The 27,353-nt window shown below is 45.8% G+C and overlaps 1 protein-coding gene across 3 annotated transcripts in view; it reads right to left on the reverse strand.

Annotated features, from left to right (window-relative positions):
* LOC311027367 (glutamate receptor ionotropic, kainate 5-like) overlaps positions 1-27,353 on the reverse strand; it is a 100,689-nt gene that overhangs the window by 35,742 nt on the left and 37,594 nt on the right. For all 3 annotated transcript variants that reach the window (XM_084031365.1, XM_084031364.1, XM_084031363.1), the window contains exon 2: positions 5,760-5,918. In XM_084031365.1, the coding sequence (XP_083887491.1) occupies positions 5,760-5,868 (109 nt within the window). In that variant the 5' untranslated portion in view covers positions 5,869-5,918. The remainder of the gene's footprint in view (positions 1-5,759; positions 5,919-27,353) is intronic.

The raw sequence follows: 27,353 nt of genomic DNA on the forward strand, positions 1-27,353 counted from the left end.
TTTCAGGCTCACGACTCCATTACCAGCCTGAGGATGGATTGTTTTTTCATTCATCCTTCCTCGTTTCCTCTCGTTTGCGGCGGACGCTAAGCTGTTAAGGACGCGACAAGACCGGAAATCTAAGCGGACGTGTTCCGCTGTGACTCGCTAACAACCCGCTTTGCCGGCGTTTTTCTCCCGGATTTTGATCTGTGCATCTTAAATAATTAACGCCTCTCGGGGGCGAAACCAAGAGGCAATTTATCGTGTCCTTCCTCAAAGGGACGGCTGTGCGTTTCTGCCGTTTAGGAAAAACACAACGAGGAGCAGATGGTTTCGAGTTGCTCTCTGAGTGGTGAAGTTCCTCTTCAATCACTGTTGAAATCATTAAAAAGACATTCAGGGTACCTTCAGCAGCTAGCGTAGCATAGAAGAGCTAACGTATCTGGGTATTTAATAGTATTGTTGAGAGATTCAAATATTTGAAATCTACATACTATCATGTTATGAATATACATAGTGACTGCCCTCTACTGGTTGAAACCGACTATTGCAATTTACGTTATTAGAGCTTTTGTCACCAACTTTAAAAATTAGCCTGTAAAATGCTAATTGATAACATACATCACTAGCATACGCAAATCCCAGCCTCGCGCATAAACTCCAATTATACACGTTTATAAGGGTTTAACAGTGACCTTTACAGCACTTATCTAAGCAATACGATTGGCCAGTTTGCGTTCGGGGGGAGGGGCTTTAGCAAAACAGTGAATTCTCTACTCGCAGTGGGAACGATATGAAAATTTCACATCGCGAAGATCCTGCCAAAAATCCCGATATTCATCAAAATGTGCTTAAAACTCATAAAATGGCCCTAAAAACATCCTGGAATCACATTCAGTCAAGAAACAGATGTTTTTATTGCATCACAGATAAGAAAGTGACATTTTAAAGGTATAACATTTCTCCCTGACAACCACATCCTGGTATCTCATCACCGTATCAGAGCAAACGATAACCTCAGCTGTCAGATCAATAAAACCCATTATTTATTACATCTAATAGGTCGCTGCTTCTTTGTACTGCAAACGGCTCTCTGTCTGACAAATAACAGGATCCCAGACAGACGGAGAGGAACAGCTCAGTGTCCTCCCAGAATGCCTAGCGTCGGGGGGGGGGGGGGGGGATAAAGATGAGAGAGGAGATAAAGATAAAGAGTCTTCTTCAGGAGGTTTAGCCGTGTTCAGACACCGTGTCTGTTTACACTTTATCTGGTTCTGTGGGTCACTGCTACCACACACACACACACACACACACACTCTCTCACACACACACTCTCTCACACACACACACACACACACACTCTCTCACACACACACACACAGGCTGTTTAACAATGCTGCAGAGAGAGAGAGAGAGAGAAGAGGAAGAATCACAGAAAACAGGCAGCGATGTATTTAGTAGCTCACATGAGTCCAGAGACCAGACCAGACTATGTGGAGGAACCAGAGACTGTCTGTGGTCCCCCAGAGGTCTAGATAGTAGCTCACATGAGTCCAGAGACCAGACCAGACTATGTGGAGGAACCAGAGACTGTCTGTGGTCCCCCAGAGGTCTAGATAGTAGCTCACATTAGTCCAGAGACCAGACCAGACTATGTGGAGGAACCAGAGACTGTCTGTGGTCCAAACAACAAGGTCTCTGCTGTATTTATGTCTAGATGACCTTATTTGGAGTGTTGATGGAGCAGCTACAATGTTAGCGTAGCCTAGCATCCATCAACCAGACTCCATTCAGAAAACCAGCGTTTTAACAGGAGTTATCTTGTGGTCTTGCAGACGGACCTAACAAAGCATGACTCAGCACTTATTTCAGCATCCTTTCCATCTGGTTATTGATATTAAATCACAGATCAATACTTGATTCTGGGTTCCTCCAGCCCACGTGGGTCTTGCTGGATCCAGTGAGTCCAGCTTGGTGAAATCCACTGAGCACCTCTGGATGATGTCATGTCGTTTGGTTTCCTGGTGGATCTGGGACTTCAACATGTATCTCATACTTTCTTGTGTTGCATCTTCATTTACTCTGAAACGTTATCTCAGGCGTTTCTTTCTGAGGAACAGATGTGTTAAATGTAATCTTACAAGCTGGCTGTAAATATTAATGCATCATAACAGTGAGATTGATTCTGAACAGTTTTCCTAATAAAGTAAGAGATTTGCATTTAATTCAGGGGCGTCGTAGTGGGAGGGGCTGACTGGTCCTGATGGGGTTCAGGCCGGATAAGAGACCATGTCAGTCCACCAGAAGGTGAAGAGAGGGAGAACATGTGTTTGTGTTTCCTGTGAATCACCTGGTGACAGAACCTGTTTACCGGCTGGGAGTCGTGAAATAAACTCCACTCAAATCTAATATCAAATTATGCTGTTTGAACTTCACTTTCTCACGGCGGCGGTGAGACGCCTTCGCTCCCGTCTTCCTCGCCGCCGGTGAAGAAACGTCGTCTTGTATTTATGTAAAGAGGTTGTAGAGCGAGCGGAGCCGGCGCCAACACGGCGGTTAGAACTCCTTTCATCGAGGCGGGAGGAGCTCTGCAGACCCCTGGAGGCGGCATGTAGCAGCAGCAAAACAAAATAGACTAACAAGGTTTTTCTTGTCACTTCCCACCTCCGAGCTTTCCCACCTTTCTTTTGATAGGAGTGTGGAAGGCGGGTCTCTGGGGGTCGGCAGATTCAATCAGACAAGACCGAACGGAGACTAGAAGCAACGCTTCAATCCTCTGGAGGCCGGTGCTCCGGAGCCAGAGAGACGCCTTCGTCAAGACATCTGAAGACCAAACAACTCATCGATTAATCAAGAAAATAATCGAGTGATTAATCGCCAATGAGAACAATCGTCAGCTTCGATGCTACGCTAGCTACCGAAGGTTTAATGAATGTCTCACTTCTACACGTTAGCTTCCATCTTCATCTTTTCACCTCACTGCATCACTTACATCCTGGTTAGTGGCAGTGTGGGCTCCGTGGCGGGGGCGGGGCTTAGCCAACATTCACTCAACTGTTTTGTTGTCTTTCCTTTATTTGTTTCTATTTCTACACATTTAGAAGGAAAATGATGATCATTAATCTACCTCTTCACACACACAGATGGCGAAATATTCCCAGACATTAAAACATTCATATCAGAGACAAAAGCCTGCAGTTGTAGTTTGAGAGTCATTTAGCGGAGATAATAAAGTCGAGCCGCGAGGCGTGTTTGTTTAAAAAGTTGGTGCTTTTTCTCAAACGGCAGAATCCTTCAGATTAAAGCTGCGGGTTTGTTTACTTCTCATTTCTCTGGCGGCTTCTCGCCGCTTCCATTCTGCTTTCTTCTCTGCACATAATTATTTTCACCTTTTTAATTTTAATACATTTATTCGTAAAAAATAAATTGAGCTGGTGGCTTTACCAGGCTCAGACAGACGAGGGGAATGAGTACATGGAATTCATATTTTTCTCTCCAAAAATGACACATTTACCTTTTTAAAAAACCATCTTCACTTCCAGAATGCCCAGAATGTTAAAACAGGTATGTGACGTCTTTCACAGTGATGTTCCAGAGGTGATATTTACTGACGATCAGAGCTAACGACGCCTTCAGGGTGACTGAGAGCCGGTTGGACACGTTCACGGAGGTTTTCAGCTGAAGGACACTGATGCTGCTGAATTGTTAAACTCCTTCACTGCAATATTTATGGATCTGATCCTGAATCCTCGTCGGAGAGCCTCCGCATGCCGATGTCACTCGGAGATGTATTTCATGTCCTTTTGGTTCTTGACGCAGAGAGTCACCGGGTTGCGTCGAGGGGTGGACACAATAATGTGAACGGTTGCAGTGCAACGTCACCGACGGGCTCTCAGAATGCTGATTAGAACCATGAAGGGTTCTTATGGTCCTCGTAGGACAACCTGTTGGAGAGGGTATATATATATATATATATATATATATATATATATATATATATATATATATATATATATATATATATAAATCACCTTGTATTCCTGACAGATTAAACCTTTGTTGCCTAGCAGCCTACAATCCAGTGTTTGATATCAATAACACAGAACGTTTGTCTTTAAAACTAAGAGCCAATCAGCTGTTTGATCAGGGGTTCGGCCAGGTGTTTCCCATCATGCTCTGGGGTCTTGCAGCTGGCTGGAGGACCACTGTGGTGGCCTGGCTCTAAAAAACATCCATTCAATCTCGTTATTATTGTCACTTACGTGGTTGCAACGTCAAAACACATGAAAACCAGCAAAAAAATGCAATAAAACCGAAGACCTCGCCGTTTGAACCCGTTTTCCTGCTCGCAGCTCCATTCAGTCTGTTCTTGTGTGAATTTGGTTATTTTCCTTCAGAAAGGACAGAAACGAATGTGTGCGTGTGTGTGTGTCTTGGAAGTGTAGCAGTCAGTGTAAGTCAATGGAAGAGGGAAAGGTGAGCCATTACACATCGCCAGGCGACCCGGTTGCCATGGCAGCTTGCATGTAAGTGCCCGCCAGTTCTAAGAAGCCCAGAGTGATGAAAGCAACGGGGATCTGAACCGTCGTGGCTGAGAGATGAAGGAGGAGAGAGAAAAAAAAAAGCTTATCTGCTGCGAGGAAAAGAGCTGAACTTTTACTTTCAACCTTAAGTTTTTGCTTTTATTGGAGTTAATCTTCCTCCGCGGGGCACGACAGCGCCGACGTAACGAAGAGGTGCTGATAGCGGAGCGGCACTCGGGCCTCGCCATTAATCACAGAGGGAAGTCACGGAGACGCTCCCCGGGATCCAGTTTCTGCTGAGTTTATTTGCAAATGATCCAACAAGGGATGGAAAGAAAGAGGAGGAGGGGAAGAAGAAGGAATGGAGGCAAGGAGTAAGAGTCCTTCTCTTAGCCTTGAGGGGAAAGAAAAGACAAACAAAGCAAAGAGATCACATGAGAGGAATCAAGATGGCAGAGAGAGAGAGGGAGAGAGAGAGAGAGAGAGAGAGAGACAGAGATAGAGATAGAGAGAGAGAGAGGAGAAACAAAAAGAGGAGGAAACACGAGAGGGAAGCATCTTAAACACGACTCCAACTGCTGCTCCCACGAGCGTCATGAGGTTTTCACCCCCACCATGGTCGTTTCAGGGATTTACCAATACTGAATGTTTTTCACCATTTACTGTCTCAATACTCTGAGTGACGGGAAAGTCCCATGTCTTGGCTATGAAGCCTCAAGGTCAAGACCAACAAGTTTAAATCAAGTCCCAGGGCAGGACCAATGAGTTCCAACCAAGTTCTCCATCAAAAAAAGAGTCAGAAACTAACAACTCCCAATGAAGTACCATTGGTCTTGAACCAAAGCATTAGAATGAAGTTCTGAGTCCAGAAAATAAGTCCCAACCAAGGTACCAAGTCAAGACCTGTAAGCTCCAATCAAATTCTAGGTCAAGACCAATGAGTTCCAGGCAAATTGCAAGTCGAGGCCAAAGGCCTAAAGAAAGTCCCAATCATGTCCCAAGTCTAAATCCAGGCCAAGAGGATGCAATCAAGTTCTCCGTCCATACCAACAACCCCAAAATGGAGTCCCAGGTCCAGACCAACATGCTCCAAGTCCAGACCAACAAATCCCATGAAGGTCCAGACCGATAAGTTCTAAAAGTCAAGGAGAACATGTGTGTGCTAAGAAAGGTTAAAGGTTAGCAGCGCTAGCTTTTTTCTGCAGACAGACGGACAGACATTGTGGGATTCAAACCCCCGGGGGGGGGACTCACCCATCCGGACGGCAGAGAGGGTGTTGGCCTGGCTGAAGGAGAGCGGTGCCATGGTCAGCAGCAGCGCGGCGACGCAAATCAACAGCAACAGTGCTGGCAGAGCCGGCATCTTCCACTGCTCCTCATGGAGAATGGTCTGCTGGCTGCCTGTACCGCCACCTGCAGGGAGGGAGGAGTCATTACTGTTATATCAATAACATATAACATCAGAGACAGAGAGAGAGAGAGAGACAGAGAGAGTGTGGGCTGAATCTTCAAAGTAGATTGAGACTGAATCCAGATGTTTTTTTCATTAGCACATTGTGTGTTTTGCATGTTTTCTCTTCGATCCCATCATGCACCCCCCCCCCCCCCCCCCCAACAGCATGCTGTTGATTTGTTTAACCCAACCCTCCCTCCGTATTTATCACTGCCCTGCCAATGAAGCATCCCGCAGGAATTTAAATGAGATTTCCCCAAATGGAATTTAAATTGGCTGGAGTCGATCGGGGCGAGCCGGACGGCGGAGAGCGAAAGATAAAAGCCTCCAATGAAAGAGGAGGAGGCTGGGGGGATACAGATGATGATGATGATAATGATGATGTAACCATTTTCTCCAAGGTGAACGCTTTGTCTTCCCAGAGAACAAATGTGCAAACTGATTGTTGGTGGAACAAAATAAACAAACCCTCCTAAGAGAGGAAAGAATAATTTCATTAGACGGAGATAAAGAGTCACAGTTTTAACCAATTTAAGGGCTCGATGTTTTCAGACCAGGAGGTGGACGTGGACACCATAGAAATAGAGATGCTAAGCCCCTCCCCTTTCAGGTGTCCCCGTCAGAACGTCTGAAATGTTTAACTGATAAAGAGACTGTTCTCTCAGCTGTACCTCCATAATGAACCTCCGATCAACCTCCAAACAACCAACAAACAACCTCCAACAACCTGCCAACAACCTCCAAACAACCACCAAACAACCTCCAACAACCTGCCAACAACCTCCAAACAACCTGCCAACAACCTGCCAACAACCACCAACAACCTCCAAACAACCTCCAACAACCTCCAAACAACCTGCCAACAACCACCAACAACCTCCAAACAACCTGCCAACAACCTCTAAACAACCTACCAACAACCACCAACAACCTCTAAACAACCTGCCAACAACCACCAAACAACCTGCCAACAACCTGCCAACAACCACCAACAACCTCTAAACAACCTGCCAACAACCACCAACAACCTCCAAACAACCTGCCAACAACCTCTAAACAACCTGCCAACAACCACCAACAACCTCTAAACAACCTGCCAACAACCACCAAACAACCTGCCAACAACCTCTAAACAACCTGCCAACAACCACCAACAACCTCTAAACAACCTGCCAACAACCACCAAACAACCACCAACAACCTCTAAACAACCTGCCAACAACCACCAACAACCTCTAAACAACCTGCCAACAACCTCTAAACAACCTCCAACAACCTCTAAACAACCTGCCAACAACCTGCCAACAACCACCAACAACCTCCAAACAACCTGCCAACAACAACCAACAACCTCTAAACAACCTGCCAACAACCTCTAAACAACCTGCCAACAACCTCTAAACAACCTGCCAACAACCACCAACAACCTCCAAACAACCTGCCAACAACCTCTAAACAACCTGCCAACAACCACCAACAACCTCCAAACAACCTGCCAACAACAACCAACAACCTCCAAACAACCTGCCAACAACCTCTAAACAACCTGCCAACAACCACCAACAACCACCAACAACCTCTAAACAACCTGCCAACAACCACCAACAACCTCCAAACAACCTGCCAACAACAACCAACAACCTCCAAACAACCTGCCAACAACCTCTAAACAACCTGCCAACAACCACCAACAACCACCAACAACCTCTAAACAACCTGCCAACAACCACCAACAACCTCTAAACAACCTGCCAACAACCTCCAACAACCTTTAAACAACCTGCCAACAACCTGCCAACAACCACCAACAACCTCCAAACAACCTGCCAACAACAACCAACAACCTCTAAACAACCTGCCAACAACCTCTAAACAACCTGCCAACAACCTCTAAACAACCTGCCAACAACCACCAACAACCTCTAAACAACCTGCCAACAACCTCCAAACAACCTGGCAACAACCTCTAAACAACCTGCCAACAACCACCAACAACCTACAAACAACCTGCCAACAACAACCAACAACCTCCAAACAACCTGCCAACAACCTCTAAACAACCTGCCAACAACCACCAACAACCTGCCAACAACCACCAACAACCTCTAAACAACCTGCCAACAACCTGCCAACAACCACCAACAACCTCCAAACAACCTGCCAACAACAACCAACAACCTCTAAACAACCTGCCAACAACCTCTAAACAACCTGCCAACAACCTCTAAACAACCTGCCAACAACCACCAACAACCTCTAAACAACCTGCCAACAACCTCTAAACAACCTGCCAACAACCACCAACAACCTCTAAACAACCTGCCAACAACCTCCAAACAACCTGCCAACAACCTCTAAACAACCTGCCAACAACCACCAACAACCTCCAAACAACCTGCCAACAACAACCAACAACCTCCAAACAACCTGCCAACAACCTCTAAACAACCTGCCAACAACCACCAACAACCACCAACAACCTCTAAACAACCTGCCAACAACAACCAACAACAACCTCTAAACAACCTGCCAACAACCTCTAAACAACCTGCCAACAACCTCTAAACAACCTGCCAACAACCACCAACAACCTCTAAACAACCTGCCAACAACCACCAACAACCTCTAAACAACCTGCCAACAACCTCCAAACAACCTGCCAACAACCTCTAAACAACCTGCCAACAACCACCAACAACCTCCAAACAACCTGCCAACAACAACCAACAACCTCCAAACAACCTGCCAACAACCTCTAAACAACCTGCCAACAACCACCAACAACCTCCAAACAACCTGCCAACAACAACCAACAACCTCCAAACAACCTGCCAACAACCTCTAAACAACCTGCCAACAACCACCAACAACCTCCAAACAACCTGCCAACAACCTCTAAACAACCTGCCAACAACCACCAACAACCTCCAAACAACCTGCCAACAACCTCTAAACAACCTGCCAACATTAAACTGAGAAGAAAGAGAAAGAAAAGAGATAAAGACCCTCAGATGGAAAAAGAAGCATCAAGTGTCAAATTAATAAAAAAGAACATGAGGGTGATGATCTGAGCGTCACAGAGAGACGTGATGTTCAACTCAGACAGGAAATGAGAGAAACGGCCGTGGGCAGAAATAAACAGAATGATGATAACAATTAATGAGAGTCTTTCCTTGCAGGAAGTGCGATCATGTCGTGCAGCTCACAGAGCGCCACTGATACGCCGCCGCGGTTCACCGCCGAGGCCCCGAGGCTAATCACGGCCTCGACTCTTATGAACCGCCTTCAATCAGCTCGACGTAGACGTTGGAGGCGTTCATGTGTATGGATGTTTGGTATATGTTTGCATATCTTATCTCATATCATTCTTTTATTATTATTATCATTACTTTATTGTTATTTATTGATTTTATTTTTACTTGTATATGTTTTGTTTTCTCTTGGGTTTTGTGTCAGAGAATGTTCTGTTAAATTTAATAAATTAAACTAAATAAAAAGTAAAAAGATTAATAATAATTACATTCCCATACAACAGCACTGTTCTTGGATTTTGTCAGAAATGAGCTCCAAATGGACTGGAAAAACGTAATCCTGGGAAATGTATATGTTTATTAATGGAGACCATTTTGAGCTTATAAAATGTAATAATGTCATTTCAGCTGGCAGCTAAAAATGAGAAGCTGCTTTTTCACTCACTCTTTCTGAAATCAGCGGCTTCCAAAGTGAATGAAATTCGGTGGTAAATCTGTCGTACTCCTGCTGTTTTACTGCGTGAAGACACTGATGCTTTATTAAATAGTTTAGAGGAAAACATGAAACGGTTAAATAATAGCAGCTTTACAAATGTATCTCAGCGGGACAAAACATCTCCAGCATTTCAACACAAATTAGGTCTCACCAACACAAAAGGTTAGAAAACACGCCTTTTTAATCTCCAAGAAAAGCCGAACTCTCCCTCCCCTCCGTCTGCAGCCGCATCGTCACAGTGCCGCCTTAAAGGTTACATCGTAAATTTGACTTTCCTGCTGCATGCCGACCTGCCGCCGGCTCATCAACAGCTGTCTGACGTCTCCTCCACATCGTCTCACGCAATAAAAGGAGAAAAAAAGGCTGCAACTCAACAAAAGAGGATGAAGCCGTTTGTCTGTCGGTAATGGCCCTTAATGCTCACCTAAATATAGGATATTAGCGTTCTCCCCTCCGGGGATAAGGAGATTTTGTTTTGCAGCGGCGGCATCGTGAAGCGCAGAGTGTTGCTGACTCAAGCCGCCGTAATGACATGGTAATCCCCTCGTTTAGCCGACGCCACGCGACACATATCTGCCTCGGAAAGCAGCAGGAGGCGAGAACGAGGAGGTTCCACGCCAGCTCCAAACGCCGCTCCGACTTCCAAGAAATTGAAATGAAATAAAAAGCGTGTTGCAGCCCTGCAGCGGCGGGAAACAGCACGATTTCATCAACTCAGAACTTCGGAGTTAATGGTTAAGAAATATATATAAATAATTCTGGATTCTTGGCTTGGACTTGGTTCTGGACACTAACATCGGTCTCCTGGATGAAAGTCCTGTGTTTTTTACCCATCCACCACACAGACCTCCTCCCTACGTGGACCTCTACAAGTCCTTGACAACTCATTTCTGAAACATGAAAAACCAAACGTGATACATTATTTTTCCGGAGACTGGGATGTAAATGAAGGGATGAGACAGGAAGATCATTACCACCATTTAACTGTTTCCACGTCGGTTCACTCTGTGAGGAACCTTCTTAAAGTACAAGAGTTTGGAGTATGAAAGTATTCAGGGGCACTTTTACTTCAAGAAGGCTCTTAGACTTGTGGAGAAACACCTGTCGGCCTGTACGAGGTTAACACTGTCTGCAGACAGATCGTCGCTCTAACGTTGCGGCTGTCAGATTGAGCGCCGACAAGCTCATCCAAACAAAGGGTGGAGTGAACATCCTCCTGTTAGACCTGTAAAAGAAGGTCAAACGAATAGATAGTAGCCCAAATAGATGTTAAAAGCAAAGGGGCGATGCTAATCATACGGTGGTTAGAGCTTATCGCCAAGAAAGGTAAAAAAACAGCACTCGGAGCACTTTCTCGATGAAGCTGGGATGAAGGGCCCCCCAGTACCCTGAGGGACACCTTTCTGCCAAGATGCCACTGACACAAAAAGTATTTTTCTTTAGACGGAGAGCCATTTCTAGAACATTTTTGGGGTTAATTTCACATGTTCTAGAACCTTTCTTCGTCTAAAATGCTCCATTCAAGAATTCTGGGATTTACCAGCATGCTTTGGGACACCACGAAATATTGACATTAGTAAATTTGTATCTACACAGTCTCTACCTGTTGTGCTGGGTGTCTACATATCTACAAGACTTGTCTTCCACATCAGCATCACCAGAAGCAGCACATTCATCCAACCCTTTTGGAGTAATTAAATCATGTGTGTGAACGCTGCCGAACTGGAAGCCAGACTGCGATGAAAGTGAGCAATTAAGTCATTTACGCTCACATTTGCGTTAAACGACCTCAACGTGCCTCCATATGTTGATGGCTCGTGAATAAAACGGAACCGACTGGAGGTCGTATGCAAATCGAATGAACAGGATGTTCAAAGCAAAACAGAAGAACAGTTTCCTGATGGTATTTATCCATTTTCTGTGAGAAAAAAAACTAAACTAAAACATGATGGAAAGCTTATCGCTCGGCAGCAGCAGAACAAAAGCGGAGGGATCCGTCTTGGTGGCACCGACGCCGAGACACTTATCGACAACCTAAAGAGTTTCACAGCACATTATTCATCAGATAATTTAGAAACAGAGGTGGGAGCTATCGACGGAGGAGAGGACCAGACACGAGGAAAACAAGAGGGAAGGGGGACGCAAATCTGGAGGCTTCACCACCAGCTGTTGGCTTTTCTCTCTGTTTTTAAACGGTCCTCGAATGCCCCATTCAGATGGAAGTAACAATACAGGAGGGTCATTTAACTCATCGATCCGGACGGCATCTTTACCGCCAGGAAAGGACAAGATGCGGTCTGCGATAGATGTGGACATCCAGCAGGACGAAGACAAAGGAGGAAGATAAAAGCTAGAGGGAAGAACAGCAGAGTTTCAGGAAGGTGAAGATGACTTTGACCCAGGCAGCAAACTCTGGTTCCAGTGAAGCCAATGCTGGAGTGCCTTAAACCTGCATTCTCTCTGCCGGCCACCAGGGGGCGACTCCTCTCTGGTTGTATAGAAGTCTATGAGAAAGTGGTCCTACTTCTCTCTGCTGGCCACCAGGGGGCGACTCCTCTCTGGTTGTATAGAAGTCTATGAGAAAATGGTCCTACTTCTCTCTGCTGGCCACCAGGGGGCGACTCCTCTCTGGTTGTATAGAAGTCTATGAGAAAATGGTCCTACTTCTCTCTGCTGGCCACCAGGGGGCGACTCCTCTCTGGTTGGATAGAAGTCTATGAGAAAATGGTCCTACTTCTCTCTTGATGTATTATCTCAGATAACATTGTAAACATGAGTTTATGGTCTCAATCTCTAGTTTCAAGTCTTCTTCAATCCAGCATGATGTTCATTTAGTACATTATGGTCCATTTAGAGTCCACCAGACCAGAAAGCAGGGGATGCTTTAGGGGGCGGGGCTTACCTGCTGATTGACAGGTTGCTACAAATGCTAGTTAGCTACTAAGATGACTTTAACACTTCGCTGTGAAGTTGACCTTCAATAATGAAGCTAATGTTAGCAGCTTCACACCAGAATCCACATGGACCTAGATCGAGTAAGGTTGCTGCTCTGCCACTTTGTGTTAATCAGATCCACCCGTCACTCCTCCACAGTCCAAATATGGTCAAGTATGAGAAACATTATCGTTGTGTATTTCAAACAATACCTGCCTTATTCGTCACTCGAACGTCAGCTGTGACGAACTGAGTTTTGATCGGATCACCCAAGATGGATGTTAATACTTCAAAAATGTGTAGTTCTTCCTGAGACATGTCTGAGTCACATCTGGACACAGACATGAAAGACATATTGAAATAATTCAGTGAGACTTTAACTTCCCGGGGATATCATTATCTCTGATCTCTGATGTTCATTGAAAAGAAACGTCCTTAGATCCACTTACAAAAAAAACAGGGAAAAAAGGCCTTGATCTGAGAATCATCACGTTTCAAGTTTTCTTTGGTATCAAAGCATGAGAACATCCATCAGTACGTTGCAAACAGGAAGTGCTAAGAGATCATTTGGCTCGTTCTTTTATGTGACCTGGTGATATCTTTACATAAGTCGGCACCTCGTCTGCATAACTACGAAGAAATATTTAATAATTCTTTAAAATAATCTGCTCTATTGGAACGGAGCAGGAATAGGCGTCCCACTAGTAAGTGTTGAAATATAATAGTGGTCTGTAATAATAGTCTGGAGTAAAGGTGATATTTCTGGGTGATAAAAGCGGATAATAAGTCCATTACTCAAGAACTCATCTTTGTCTATAAGTAGTAAAAAAAAGAAAGAGAGATCTTAAATGTCAAGGGCACTCGTCTCAACTCTTGACTTGGCTCTCACTGTTTTATAACTTTGTGGACTTTGTGCCATCACATTTAAACCAAAAAGTCCCAACATCCTCTCTCCGATAATGTGCCGTTTTCACCACTGAAAACTCTTGAAATGTGGAATAAACATGATAAACCCGCTGACATTTGTCTCGGTGTGACTCGAGCAAAAGATCTGTAACTGAGCCTCGACCGGCAAAACAGGGAAACATAACAGGACCCGGTAAACCACCATCACCCTGCACTGTCCTCAGAGGGCAAACACACGTGTTAGAGCTGGGTTCAGGTTGTGAGAAGTATCTGACGGGGGTGGGGGGGCATGTGTCCTGGAGGACACCGGGCCGTCGGCACAGCGATGATGGATGGAGGACGAAGACGAGCAACGGAGAGAGAATATCAACTCTGTGGTTCACAGAAACTGTTGTTTTAAAGGCTCTCAACATGGAGACGGCTGAGTCGGCAGCTAGCGGCTACCAGTGCAAATAACAGCAACAGTGACAAAGCAACCCCACAACTAAACTGCTACTCCCTCTTTTTCACAAGAGTACCGGAAACCTTTCTTCCATGAGGATGAGTGGATGAGTAGATGGGTAGATGAGTGGATGGGTGGATGAGTGGATGAGTAGATGAGTGGATGAGTAGATGGGTGGATGGGTGGATGGGTGGATGGGTGGATGAGTAGATGGGTGGATGGGTGGATGAGTAGATGGGTGGATGAGTGGATGAGTAGATGAGTGGATGAGTAGATGGGTGGATGGGTGGATGGGTGGATGGGTGGATGAGTAGATGGGTGGATGGGTGGATGAGTAGATGGGTGGATGGGTGGATGAGTAGATGGGTGGATGGGTGGATGGGTGGATGAGTAGATGGGTGGATGAGTGGATGAGTAGATGGGTGGATGGGTGGATGAGTAGATGGGTGGATGGGTGGATGGGTGGATGGGTGGATGAGTAGATGGGTGGATGAGTGGATGAGTAGATGGGTGGATGAGTGGATGAGTAGATGGGTGGATGGGTGGATGAGTGGATGAGTGGATGGGTGGATGGGTGGATGAGTAGATGGGTGGATGAGTAGATGGGTGGATGAGTAGATGGGTGGATGGGTGGATGAGTAGATGGGTGGATGAGTAGATGGGTGGATGGGTGGATGGGTGGATGGGTGGATGAGTAGATGGGTGGATGGGTGGATGAGTAGATGGGTGGATGAGTGGATGAGTAGATGGGTGGATGGGTGGATGAGTAGATGGGTGGATGGGTGGATGAGTAGATGGGTGGATGGGTGGATGAGTAGATGGGTGGATGGGTGGATGAGTAGATGGGTGGATGAGTGGATGAGTAGATGGGTGGATGGGTGGATGGGTGGATGGGTGGATGAGTAGATGGGTGGATGAGTGGATGAGTAGATGGGTGGATGGGTGGATGAGTAGATGGGTGGATGGGTGGATGAGTAGATGGGTGGATGAGTGGATGAGTAGATGGGTGGATGAGTAGATGGGTGGATGGGTGGATGAGTAGATGGGTGGATGAGTGGATGGGTGGATGGGTGGATGAGTAGATGGGTGGATGAGTGGATGAGTAGATGGGTGGATGGGTGGATGAGTAGATGAGTAGATGGGTGGATGGGTGGATGAGTAGATGGGTGGATGGGTGGATGGGTGGATGAGTAGATGGGTGGATGGGTGGATGAGTAGATGGGTGGATGAGTGGATGAGTAGATGGGTGGATGAGTGGATGAGTAGATGGGTGGATGAGTGGATGAGTAGATGGGTGGATGGGTGGATGAGTAGATGGGTGGATGAGTGGATGAGTAGATGGGTGGATGGGTGGATGAGTAGATGGGTGGATGGGTGGATGGGTGGATGAGTAGATGGGTGGATGGGTGGATGAGTAGATGGGTGGATGAGTGGATGAGTAGATGGGTGGATGGGTGGATGAGTAGATGAGTAGATGGGTGGATGGGTGGATGAGTAGATGGGTGGATGGGTGGATGAGTAGATGGGTGGATGGGTGGATGAGTAGATGGGTGGATGAGTGGATGGGTGGATGAGTAGATGGGTGGATGAGTGGATGAGTAGATGGGTGGATGGGTGGATGAGTAGATGGGTGGATGAGTGGATGAGTAGATGGGTGGATGGGTGGATGAGTAGATGGGTGGATGAGTAGATGGGTGGATGAGTGGATGGGTGGATGAGTGGATGGGTGGATGAGTACATGAGTGGATGAGTAGATGGGTGGATGAGTGGATGAGTAGATGGGTGGATGGGTGGATGAGTAGATGGGTGGATGAGTGGATGGGTGGATGAGTGGATGGGTGGATGAGTGGATGAGTAGATGGGTGGATGAGTGGATGGGTGGATGAGTGGATGGGTGGATGAGTGGATGGGTGGATGAGTACATGAGTGGATGAGTAGATGGGTGGATGAGTGGATGAGTAGATGGGTGGATGGGTGGATGAGTAGATGGGTGGATGGGTGGATGAGTAGATGGGTGGATGAGTGGATGAGTAGATGGGTGGATGGGTGGATGAGTAGATGGGTGGATGGGTGGATGAGTAGATGGGTGGATGAGTGGATGAGTGCAGGAGTGGATGAGTAGATGGGTGGATGAGTGGATGAGTGGATGGGTGGATGGGTGGATGAGTGGATGAGTGGATGGGTGGATGAGTGGATGAGTGGATGGGTGGATGAGTGGATGGGTGGATGAGTGGATGAGTGGATGGGTGGATGAGTGGATGAGTGGATGGGTGGATGAGTGGATGGGTGGATGAGTGGATGGGTGGATGAGTGGATGAGTAGATGGGTGGATGAGTGGATGGGTGGATGAGTGGATGAGTGGATGGGTGGATGAGTGGATGGGTGGATGAGTGGATGAGCGGAGGGCAGCTGCAGCTGTGTGAAGGTGACACGTTGACCTCTGGGAGTCGGACCGCCGGGTGAACGCCAGCAGGGAATAAACACAAAGTCCACTGTCAGCAGATACAGAGGAGGAGGAGGAGGAGGAGGGAGGAAAGAGATGCAGAGTCAATTAGAGTGGGATAGTGGAGAGATGTTGGGAGGTGTGGATGGATTTATTGTAAGAGGAGGATATGAGAATGAACGAGAGGAGAGGAGGAAACAGGAGAGGAGAGGAGAGGAGGAAACAGCAGAGGAGAGGAGAGGAGGAAACAAGAGAGGAGAGGAGGAAACAGGAGAGGAGAGGAGAGGAGGAAACAGGAGAGGAGAGGAAGAAACAAGAGAGGAGAGGAGGAAACAGGAGAGGAGAGGAGAGGAGGAAACAGGAGAGGAGAGGAAGAAACAAGAGAGGAGAGGAGGAAACAGGAGAGGAGAGGAGAGGAGAGGAGGAAACAGGAGAGGAGAGGAGGAAACAGGAGAGGAGAGGAGAGGAAGAAACAAGAGAGGAGAGGGGGAAACAGGAGAGGAGAGGAGGAAACAGGAGAGGAGAGGAGGAAACAGGAGAGGAGGAGTAATTCAGCGTTGGAGGGAGGAAGCGACGGCGGGGAGACGAGGAGTGAATCAATGAAATGAAAATGTCTTTCATGTAATTTTACGAGGCGGCAGCAGAGAGAGCAGATATCACAGCGACGTCCGTCTGACCAGAACATTTAATAACACCAGGAACTCTTTATTACAGCTGGCCCTGTTGTCGTGTGACTGACTCTGGTCGCCGTGGCGACAGCATCCTGTTACCGTGGAGAGTGATGGGAATTAAACGGCAGGTCGTAGGATATTAGATATGATGAGGTATTAGCCTGCATGATGCATAGACTACAGCCTGTGTGTGTGTGTGTGTGTGTGTGTGTGTGTGTGTGTGTGTGTGTGTGTGTGTGTGTGTGTGTGTGTGTGTGTGTGTGTGTGTGTTGTGTGTGTGTTGAATGGATCCGGCTTTGACAACCAAACAATGCGTGTTCGTTGATACGCTCGCTGTTGGTTTCTCTTTTCATGGGATTAGCAGAACGTCGGCCGACTCGACAGCTTCTCAACTCCGATACGGAGACTCATTTATGAATCACTTTGGAATTAAATTCTTACATAATTCTGTCCTGATCAATCTCTCTCTCTCTCTCTCTCTCTCTCTCTCTCTCTCTCTCTCTCTCTCTCTCACACACACACACACACAGAGGGAGACTGAGATAAGCAAACCTCAGCTCTCTGGTTTCATTCTGTGGAGAGCAAACGCTCCAATGTCAAAGAGTGACCTTCAGCAAACAATATAGAGAGAGGCTGATAGAGTGATGCAGAGAGAGAGAGAGAGAGAGGACGGCCGCGGGGTCCAAGCGGAGCTCCGAGCTGTGAACTGAAGTCTGAATTCTCACCGCGGACGTTTTTGTTGAGAAGCTCAGCGTGCAACAGGAGCGCCGCCGCCGCCGCCATTGTTCCCGCTAATCCCCCAGCACGCAAACAAACAATACGATCAAACAGCTGCTCGAGCGCCGCCGATCAATATCTGTTCACTTATTAATAATAAATTAATAAAACCACTCTGTAGTATGAAAGCGGCTCTGTAATTAACTCTGCAGCTTTTAGGTCCTGATCACAGATTGTGTGTGTTTTTCTTTCTTTAATTGTTGCTAGGCAACCTCCGGCTGGGTGCTAACGTTAGCTCAACACGATCCAAGAACTCAGAGTTATTAGTACAGTTTCAAAGATTAGCATACGACCTTCTCCAGCTCTCAGTGATGGACGGATGCCATGATGTCATTGATTGGTCGATATTAGCTGATGTCAGCATGCGTCGTAGGTTGTGTTTTTCAGGAGAACAAAAACATTTAGATTTAGATAAAAAGGTACGAACGTGTATATTTTGCAATACGACCAGGGATGTGATCTAAAAAAAAATCTCTGTTTCTATGGCAACTGCACCACATCGGAGGTTGATACGTGTCTTTTTGAGTTCATTTTGTTGGCCACCCTGCACATGTAGCATGTAGCATGTACTTCTATTGTCCGTCTGCATGGATCTGTATTCTCCCTCTGGAACCGAAACCCTCCAGTATTAGCGCCTGTCTCTTTAAGAACCCCTCCTGACAAAAAACCCCAGTCTGCTCTGATTGGCCGGTTGGGTCAGAAGGAACTCCAGATTCCCAAACAGTCGAGGGAGAACAGAGACGTGGACGTCAAACGGCGGGCTGATTATCAGACCGGTCGGGACTTTGGGAGGAATATTCTTGGTAACTTTCCACCACTGCAGAGAGAGAGAGAGAGAGAGAGAGAGAGACAGAGAGACAGAGAGAGACAGAGAGAGAGAGAGACAGAGAGAGAGAGAGAGAGAGAGAGAGAGGGGAGGGAGGGAGAGGGGATGAAAGGGGGAGATTTGAGGAATAAAACCACGGACGACGGGTGAAGAAGAAGCAGCGAGATGAACGGCATTCACACCTCCGGCAGTCTGAGGTTCAGTGTCCTCGTAGACCAGAACCTGGAGGACCAAAAACCAGCAGGTCGTCCTCGTAGACCAGAACCTGGACCCCTGAAACCAGCAGGACTCAGAACCAGAACACCTTCATCAGGGGAAACTCTCAATGTTGATGTCGGGGAAGAAAATCCAGCAATTTGTGGCTTCTTATAACTTCTCATTTATTAATTTTAATTCAATTTAATTTAATTAAAAATAATTAAAACTTAAATGAAAATGAATTCACATTTAATTTTGGAATTAAAATTAAAATAATTAATTAAATTAAAATAAAATAAATTCAAGTTTATTAATGTATAACTTAATTATTACCAATTATTTTGCTATTTAACATCAATGTTTATGATCAATGTGATTCTGCAAAACACTGGATTATGTGAAAATGTGTTTTTAAAGTTGTATGTGAACTGTGGTGTGTTAAGGATTGTGTATCTTTAAAGAGCAACTTCCTGTCTGTCTGTTAGAAATGTGTTGGTTGTTTAATCCGATCGTGTACATTTAAAAGCTCTGCTTTGTTGATCACTTCATCAGCGATCCGGCTGCAGCTCAACCAAGCCTCCACGTTCAAACATGGGAAGAGACTTTAGAGTCCAGCCTCTACTTTTACAACAAGTTCTCCTGTGAAACACTCTGATTTCTTAACGAGTGCAGAGACGTGATTAACAAGTTGTCTGACGCGGCGCCAAGAGCTAGCGTATCTCATGAAAGGCACTCGGATAAAACACGGGGCTTTTACTGCAGCGGGGCTTCGGATTCTGAATGCCAACGCGCTTGTGTTTGCTTCAGACGGCGTTGGTGCAACACCCGCTTCAAAGCCCACTGAGGAGAAGAGAACGGCTTTTACATGGTTTCACAGTTTAACTCTAAGGAAGAAATCGTCTTCAACGCGAGATGAAAAAAGAAACGCCATCATACAAAGTCCTGGCTGCACATGTCTGTTTAACTAAAGCATGTAACAAACCAGCTGATCCCTCTGATCAACCAATCAGAATCAAGAAACAGCCAATCTGGCAGAATTTCAACCCAATTCAAACATAAATGATACAATTATTCCATTTTAAGGTTTAAAATAGAAAGATAGACGTCATCATAGACTGTAAAGAGGAAGTGGCCGTCGCCAAGGTGACGTCAATAAGTTGCTAACAATGTTAGCTTCATGATTCAATGTCAACTTTACAGCTAAGTGTTGAAGTCATCTTGGTAGCTAACTAGCATTGGTAGCGTGGGGTGACCTGTCAATCAGCAGGTAAGCCCCGCCCCCTAAAGCATCCCCTTGGCCAGCAGAGAGAATGCAACTTTAAGGCACTTCAGCACCCGGCTTCACTTCTCAGACTCGAAGGTTGCCGCCTGGTTTTTTTCGAGTGCAGTCATGGGAAAACTTTGTGTTTTTAGATAATACAAACTGCATGATTTGCCGTTTTTAACAAAGGATAACACATCGCAGTGTGTTTATCGCAATACTTAAAATGTTTGAGATTGCGATGCGATCCCACGGTAAGAACATGAGGACATCCTCTCCTCGCCGTGGCATCTAAATGCTGACGGCATCCTGGCACATTCATTAACCGTCTCATAAATATTGATTTACCGTCTATTAAGCATTTATAAATCCCTAAATAAATATTGGATGAATGTAAGGTTAAACAAGACACCTCATCTGCATGCATCCTCCTCTCCCCCTGCAGAAGCATCCCTTCTCTCTCGGCCTCCGCCCGCCGTTTCATCGCAGGCCAAGTGATTGACAGCTCGTCTTCGTGGGGGCCGAGGCCGGCCGCTGCCGGGTCGGGGTTTGGGAGAGTCGTAAAAAAAAAGAAAAGAAAAGGCCAACGAGCCGAGTTAATCACACTGATGTTAAAATAGAAACACGGCGCTGCTCGCTGACAGGATCTCCCCGTCTCTCTGGGAGGTGTTGGACGCCGGCGGGAAGGCGAGCGGCGGAAACCTCTCCTCCTTCTGTTGTTCTCCGTCACTGTTTATCCGCCCACAAGTTTGTTACCCTCGCCACGATCCCTCCATCGACCCCGCCGGCTCTCGGGTCTGACTTCCCGCCCCCTAAAGCATCCCCTGCTTTCTGGTCTGGTGGACTCTAAATGGACCATAATGTACTAAATGAACATCATGCTGGATTGAAGAAGACTTGAAACTAGAGATTGAGACCATAAACTCATGTTTACAATGTTTACTGAGATAATACATCAAGAGAGAAGTAGGACCATTTTCTCATAGACTTCTATACAACCAGAGAGGAGTCGCCCCCTGGTGGCCAGCAGAGAGAAGTAGGACCATTTTCTCATAGACTTCTATACAACCAGAGAGGAGTCGCCCCCTGGTGGCCAGCAGAGAGAAGTAGGACCATTTTCTCATAGACTTCTATACAACCAGAGAGGAGTCGCCCCCTGGTGGCCAGCAGAGAGAAGTAGGACCATTTTCTCATAGACTTCTATACAACCAGAGAGGAGTCGCCCCCTGGTGGCCAGCAGAGAGAAGTAGGACCATTTTCTCATAGACTTCTTTACAACCAGAGAGGAGTCGCCCCCTGGTGGCCAGCAGAGAGAAGTAGGACCATTTTCTCATAGACTTCTATACAACCAGAGAGGAGTCGCCCCCTGGTGGCCAGCAGAGAGAAGTAGGACCATTTTCTCATAGACTTCTTTACAACCAGAGAGGAGTCGCCCCCTGGTGGCCAACAGAGAGAAGTAGGACCATTTTCTCATAGACTTCTATACAACCAGAGAGGAGTCGCCCCCTGGTGGCCAACAGAGAGAAGGTATAAGGCACTCCAGAATCAGCTTCACTCTCCAGACCTGGAGGTTTCTGCTCAGGAAGAATAAAATCTCTCCAGAAAGGAAGCTGCTGAACGTCTTGCAGGTGCTCGGTATCTGCCGAGGCTCAGGGCCGTTAAACGGTTAGCGAGGTTAGACGTTCTACGATCGGAACCTTTTTAACAATTTATGTTGCCAGTAGATTTGTTTCACACAAAGGAGTTTGGTGACTATTCATCTCTCTGAGTTAACGAGGGATGGATCGCGGCCGCTGATAGAACGATGAACCATTTCAGCATCACTTTGCAAACCGTTATCTGACGTGTCTCAAGGTCTGACTCACAAAAGATACTGCGCTAATGATTTTACAGCACAAACACAGCCGTAAACTTTTACAGCTTTTTTTTTTTTTGCATCACATTGAAATGATCCGTGTGGCAAAGAGGAAACGTTGTCCTTGTGCCAAGAACGCAGCAGTCAGAGAAAAAAGTCAAATGAAATGGCAATAAAATGAGAGAAACCGTATTGAGGATTTAATAATGTGCGTCAGTATAAATGTGCTTCAGCTACCAATAAAACTCTGCAGACGCTAATAATTTAACTGCAACAGCGTGCAGCTATTAGTTCTGATCTTTGTGAAGTGAAGTGGACTATTTTTGCTGTGAGGCTCATTTACATAGAAATATAAAAATATGAGCTCATTTAAATAAGTGCAAACAGCACCGAGACGCTGTTAAAAGGTGCATTTCACCCTTTTGTGGGCGCTTCAACAAATCGTCCAACAAAGCTGTAAGTTATGAGTTTACTGCTCGTTTTCTGAAAGTGACAGGGAAATGTGTGTTTACAGAAAATTATACCATAATAATGTAAACGTATGGAAGTAAATTCCATTAAAAGTGTGATGTTGGGGGGGGGGGGGGATGAAGAGGCTCACAAAGTGGAATCAGTCCAGGAAACAACTTGAAAGAGAAGAAAGTATTTTTCCTGCGTCCGACGACTTAATGATGAACGCATCATCTCAAACGAGCTCCAGCTGACTCATTTGAATGACTTCCTATGGAGGACGAGTGAACAAATCTTTCTAAATCACGTCCACCTGATTTATTGTTCCCCCCCCCCGACAGCTGCTGGTGGAATGGCCGGTGAACGTCGGTGACATCACGAGTCATACTAACAGCAGTATGAATCCCTTCGAGGTGTGATCGTGTCAAACGACTAAACTGCACCCTCAGTTATGTTTCCACGGCAACGTATGTGTTTGTGGATGGAGGCGCCTGGTTGACGAACAAAAGGAATCACGCTACAAGTTGCAAGCTCCTTCACAACCAATCACAGCAGAGGATCTCTAACAAAGCTAAACTAAATACTAAATAGTTACAGTAGTAAACATTTTGTTTTCTGTAAGATTTTTGAATTTGGTAAGGATTATTCAGCCTCAACAGGAAGCACTTCAGCGCACAGTGAGTGTGGGACAGAACGATGGTGATGATCATGATTGTCTGGATCCAGCGGGTTAATTTCCCTCCGCTGGCGTCCTGTCAAACACGTCATCCGGCGGCGGGAGAAGGGAACAGGAAGTGCATGGTGCCCTTCCTATGTGCAGCCACTTCCCGTTGACTTTAATTGCTCCGCTCCGGAAACACCTGCTCATTGTGCAGCCGGTGTTTCCAGTGACTGCCTGACAATTACAGTGAAATAAAAGCAACGGTCTTCAAATGAACAGAATGCATGTCGGCGGGAGCCTGATAGCCTTACAGTCATTATGTTACAGTCCCCAGGCTGTCAGAGCACTTACAGCAGGAGGCGGACGCCTTGTCAGCCCAAAGTGACTCGGAGAGCCGGACGTGCCACTCGGGAGAGACAGCCTCCGTTAGTCACATGTATCAGTGCAGAGAGACGGCGGCCATCTTCCCTGGAAACGAGCAGCTCCGGCGCCGCTCGCCCGGCAACCTTTTCATTAACCCGTCATAAATACAACTCTGAGCTGGAAACTCACTTTGAAACGACCTTTTCTCCAGATGATCCGAGCACCAGCTTCTTAAAGTCAGTAAATTTGAATTCTCTCCAGGTTTTATATTAAGAAATACGAACGCTCGTGATCTTGCAGCTAATGTGCAGCATTTTTACGTTCAGAAATGTTTTGAATTAGTGGAAAAAGCATCACGCCTATGGTGGTAACGTCCCACCGGTGTGTCTCAGTGTTCCCTCATCCCTATGTTCCCTCATCCCTATGTTCCCTCAGTTTGTTCCCTCAGATATGTTGATATAAAACACGTTAAAGGTGTTTTCTTTTCCATGATGTCGTACGTCTGCTCGTCTCCCCAGAATCAGCCTTTCAGGGTTTTTGATGATAATGAACCTATAAACACTTTACGTCGCTGCCGCTTATATCAAATTACAGAGGTGAACTGGCAAACGTTTAAGTGGCTAAAAAAACCCATTAAAATAAAAGAGAAAAAAAATAAAAAGACTGCTGATAAAAGTCCTGGCTTCCTCTCCGGTGTAATTATCCAAACCAGTCAGATACCACAGCGCTAAATGCCAACTGTTTTATTAATCAGCCGTACGGACACACCATTTAGCCACACACACACACACACACACACACACACACACACACACACACACACACACACACACACACACACACACACACACACACACACACTTTTAGCTCATAATGAGATGGTTGCAGCAGCCAATTTTGGTATTAAAGGTAAGAATTCCTACAGTACACATTTCCTTCCTCTGTTTCTGATGCTGTTGCCATGGTGACAGAAAACAACAAACAGACTAATGAACCTAATATGAGACGAGGTGTCTCCCTCCATTATGAAATGACCCATTAGGACGAATCGATGCCTTCGATGCTGTTTGCCTCGCCGCCCGACATCAGCCGAGCGCTAACACCAGATTATTAAAGGGGATTATGGGTAAAACATGGGACACTCTAAACGCCACGATGACACCACGGCGGTGGATTGTTTTAATAACACACCAAAAAGATTCATTCATCACGTGAGTTTGTTCAGCTTCAGAGAGGAGGTGGAAACGAACACAGGACTTTCACCCAGCAGACCACCGGTCCTGTACGATGTGCTGTGGTTGTTACTTAACTGGTGATATTAGCTGAAGTGAAATGAGTCAACATTGGCTCCACACGGGACAAGAACAGCGGCTACCGGGGTGAAGGTCTTTGTGCTGTCAGCTGGTCCGACCGTCATCATACGGACGGGTTTACTTGCATCTCCACCTCGGGGTGAAGCTTCGGACTGCCGAGACCCCGGCGCGACGTGAAGCGGCAGATAAACAGAGTTAAAGTGAGATTATGGGAGGCAGATTACAGGTGACAGCGTGGCAGACGTTAAACTGGATTACAGGAAGGTCTGAGACCTGAACACAGAGTCCTCCTCCTCCTCCACCTTCACACCATCACTCCTCCTCTCACGTCTTTTCATGCTCGTCTTATTTCCTCCGTCTTTCGTCTGACAAATCCTCTCTTTCCGGTCCTCCATCTTTGTTTCCACAGTCTGGATTGTACTTGTGTTTCTTAGAAGTTTTGGCGTTCCCACGCAAAACTACCAAAACGACATTGTGAATTAAGTTACGAGGGAAATATATTTTTATCGTTGATTACTTTTTGCTCTTTTAGGAACACAGGACTTTCACCCAGGAGACTGCTCTAAGTGTGTGAACAGTACTTTTGTTTTTCTTTCCTTTCAATTTCATAGTCATTTTAAATCGAACTGTGATTTTTTTTATTAACGTTAGCATCCAAACTTACGTGACTGGGTATTTTTACCGACTGATAACTAGGTAGCTAAACTTCTCCAGTCGAACGATACCTGCACATTTTTTTGTGCCAATATATATGAAATAAATTATTTGGAGCAGATTCTTTAAAAAAGAAGTTGGAGCGTTGCCGTATCTCCCGCTCTAAATTCCCCGCGGCAACGCTCGCTCCGTGTTCAAAGCCAGCCGAGCCGGTTCGATCTCTCTGATGTTCACGCCGGCTTCGTCCGACTGTTTCAGACTCAGAGGGATCCGAACTCATCCAGTAACTCCGGAGCATCAACAAAGAAAGAAAAACAATACAATTCTGAGATCATTTCTGATTTTTTTTTGTTTTTTATCTGATGAATATTCGGCTACGTATTTCTCGGGATTTAGCCTTTCACGATTTCACAAAACAGTATCATTTTTTAGAGGATTTGTTTTGTTTTTCAGGTTGACGGACCTTTGAAGTTCCACGAAAACCTCAACAGAAGCTTTGAATGTAAATAAATCGTGAGTGATAACCGCTGTATGAGCGCCGCAGCCAATCACACGCAGCTTCATCCATACGACGTTTGTCCAATGACAAAACACGATGCCGTCGCTTTATCACGATATCAGCTGTGATCGGAAACGAAGCAGCGTTCAGGCAAACGTGACTGAAGTCTCTCAGAGCAGCTGTGTGTGTGTGTGTGTGAGTGTGAAGTCTTTGAAGTCTACCTGTTCGTAGATATTCTGTATCAAAGCAAAGAGATGCAGAGTTTGGTCTTTTCGACCCCCCCCCCCCTGTGGTCGGTGAACTTGCGGTAACAGAGAGGATGACGAGGTGTGAAAGGACTCCTGAGGGCTCTGAGTGACAGCACACACACACACACACACACACACACACACACCCACACACACACACACACACACACACTCTGCCACTAGCCGGCCAAACACTCGTCCAGATGGTGACTGATCTTTGCTTCACCCGGCGGCTGCAAACTGCTCAGTCTGACCACGAAGAATAGAATAAGATAGAACAGAACAGAACAGAATAGAATAGAACAAAGTAGAAAAGAACAGAACAGAATAGAATAGACCAGAATAGAACGGAACACTGATGTTGGTGTCGTAGTTTAGTTGCAGGCTCGTCATTTTTCAGTTTGAATCCGGACCACTATGTTTGTTTTACTAAACCTGAAGTAGTTTTATGTTCGTTTTACTAAAGTAGTTTGTTGCTTAGACGATGTGGGTTTGTAGCGTGATTCGTTTCGTTTCTCTGCGTGTTTCAAACCGTTTAAAAGGAGAATATTTCCCGGCTATGGAACCAGTAGACGACTGACTGCGTTGTAACAGAACAGATGGATCAGATAAATACGAGACCTAATGAGAGCATCAGTACGTTACGACCTTCAGAGCAGCTGGATGTAAAGACGACAGAACACACGATGAAAGCTCTGTTTATAGAAACGTGGACGTCCTGAAGACAAAGACCTTCACTCCATTCTTCATCTTCGTCCTCGGAGCCGTAAAGAAAACACATCAGCATCTCTGATTCATGTGAGCTCCACGTGGACTTCTACGGGGAATAAGACTCGGCAGGGTGTTGGTTCAGAACATCTGAGGCTTTATGACTCACAACGAGGCAATTTCACATCATTTTTATTATAGATAAGAACAGTGTCAAGACTCAACATGCTATCATTAAATAATGATTGATTCTTCTGAAAACGTTTGCCCTGAAAACCTGATTTGAGTCATGTTTCATTATTCATATATATTTGAGAGTTACTGTCTGAGGACCTGCTGTTAGAATCTTTATGTGTAATATTTATATATTATATATATTTTTGTTGTAATTTACTTTTCAATTCAACGTTAATTATTTATGTTAATTAATTTTGTATTT

This window comes from Eutrigla gurnardus, assembly GCF_963514095.1.
Source record: "Eutrigla gurnardus genome assembly, chromosome: 17".
Taxonomy (NCBI): Eukaryota; Metazoa; Chordata; class Actinopteri; order Perciformes; family Triglidae; genus Eutrigla; species Eutrigla gurnardus.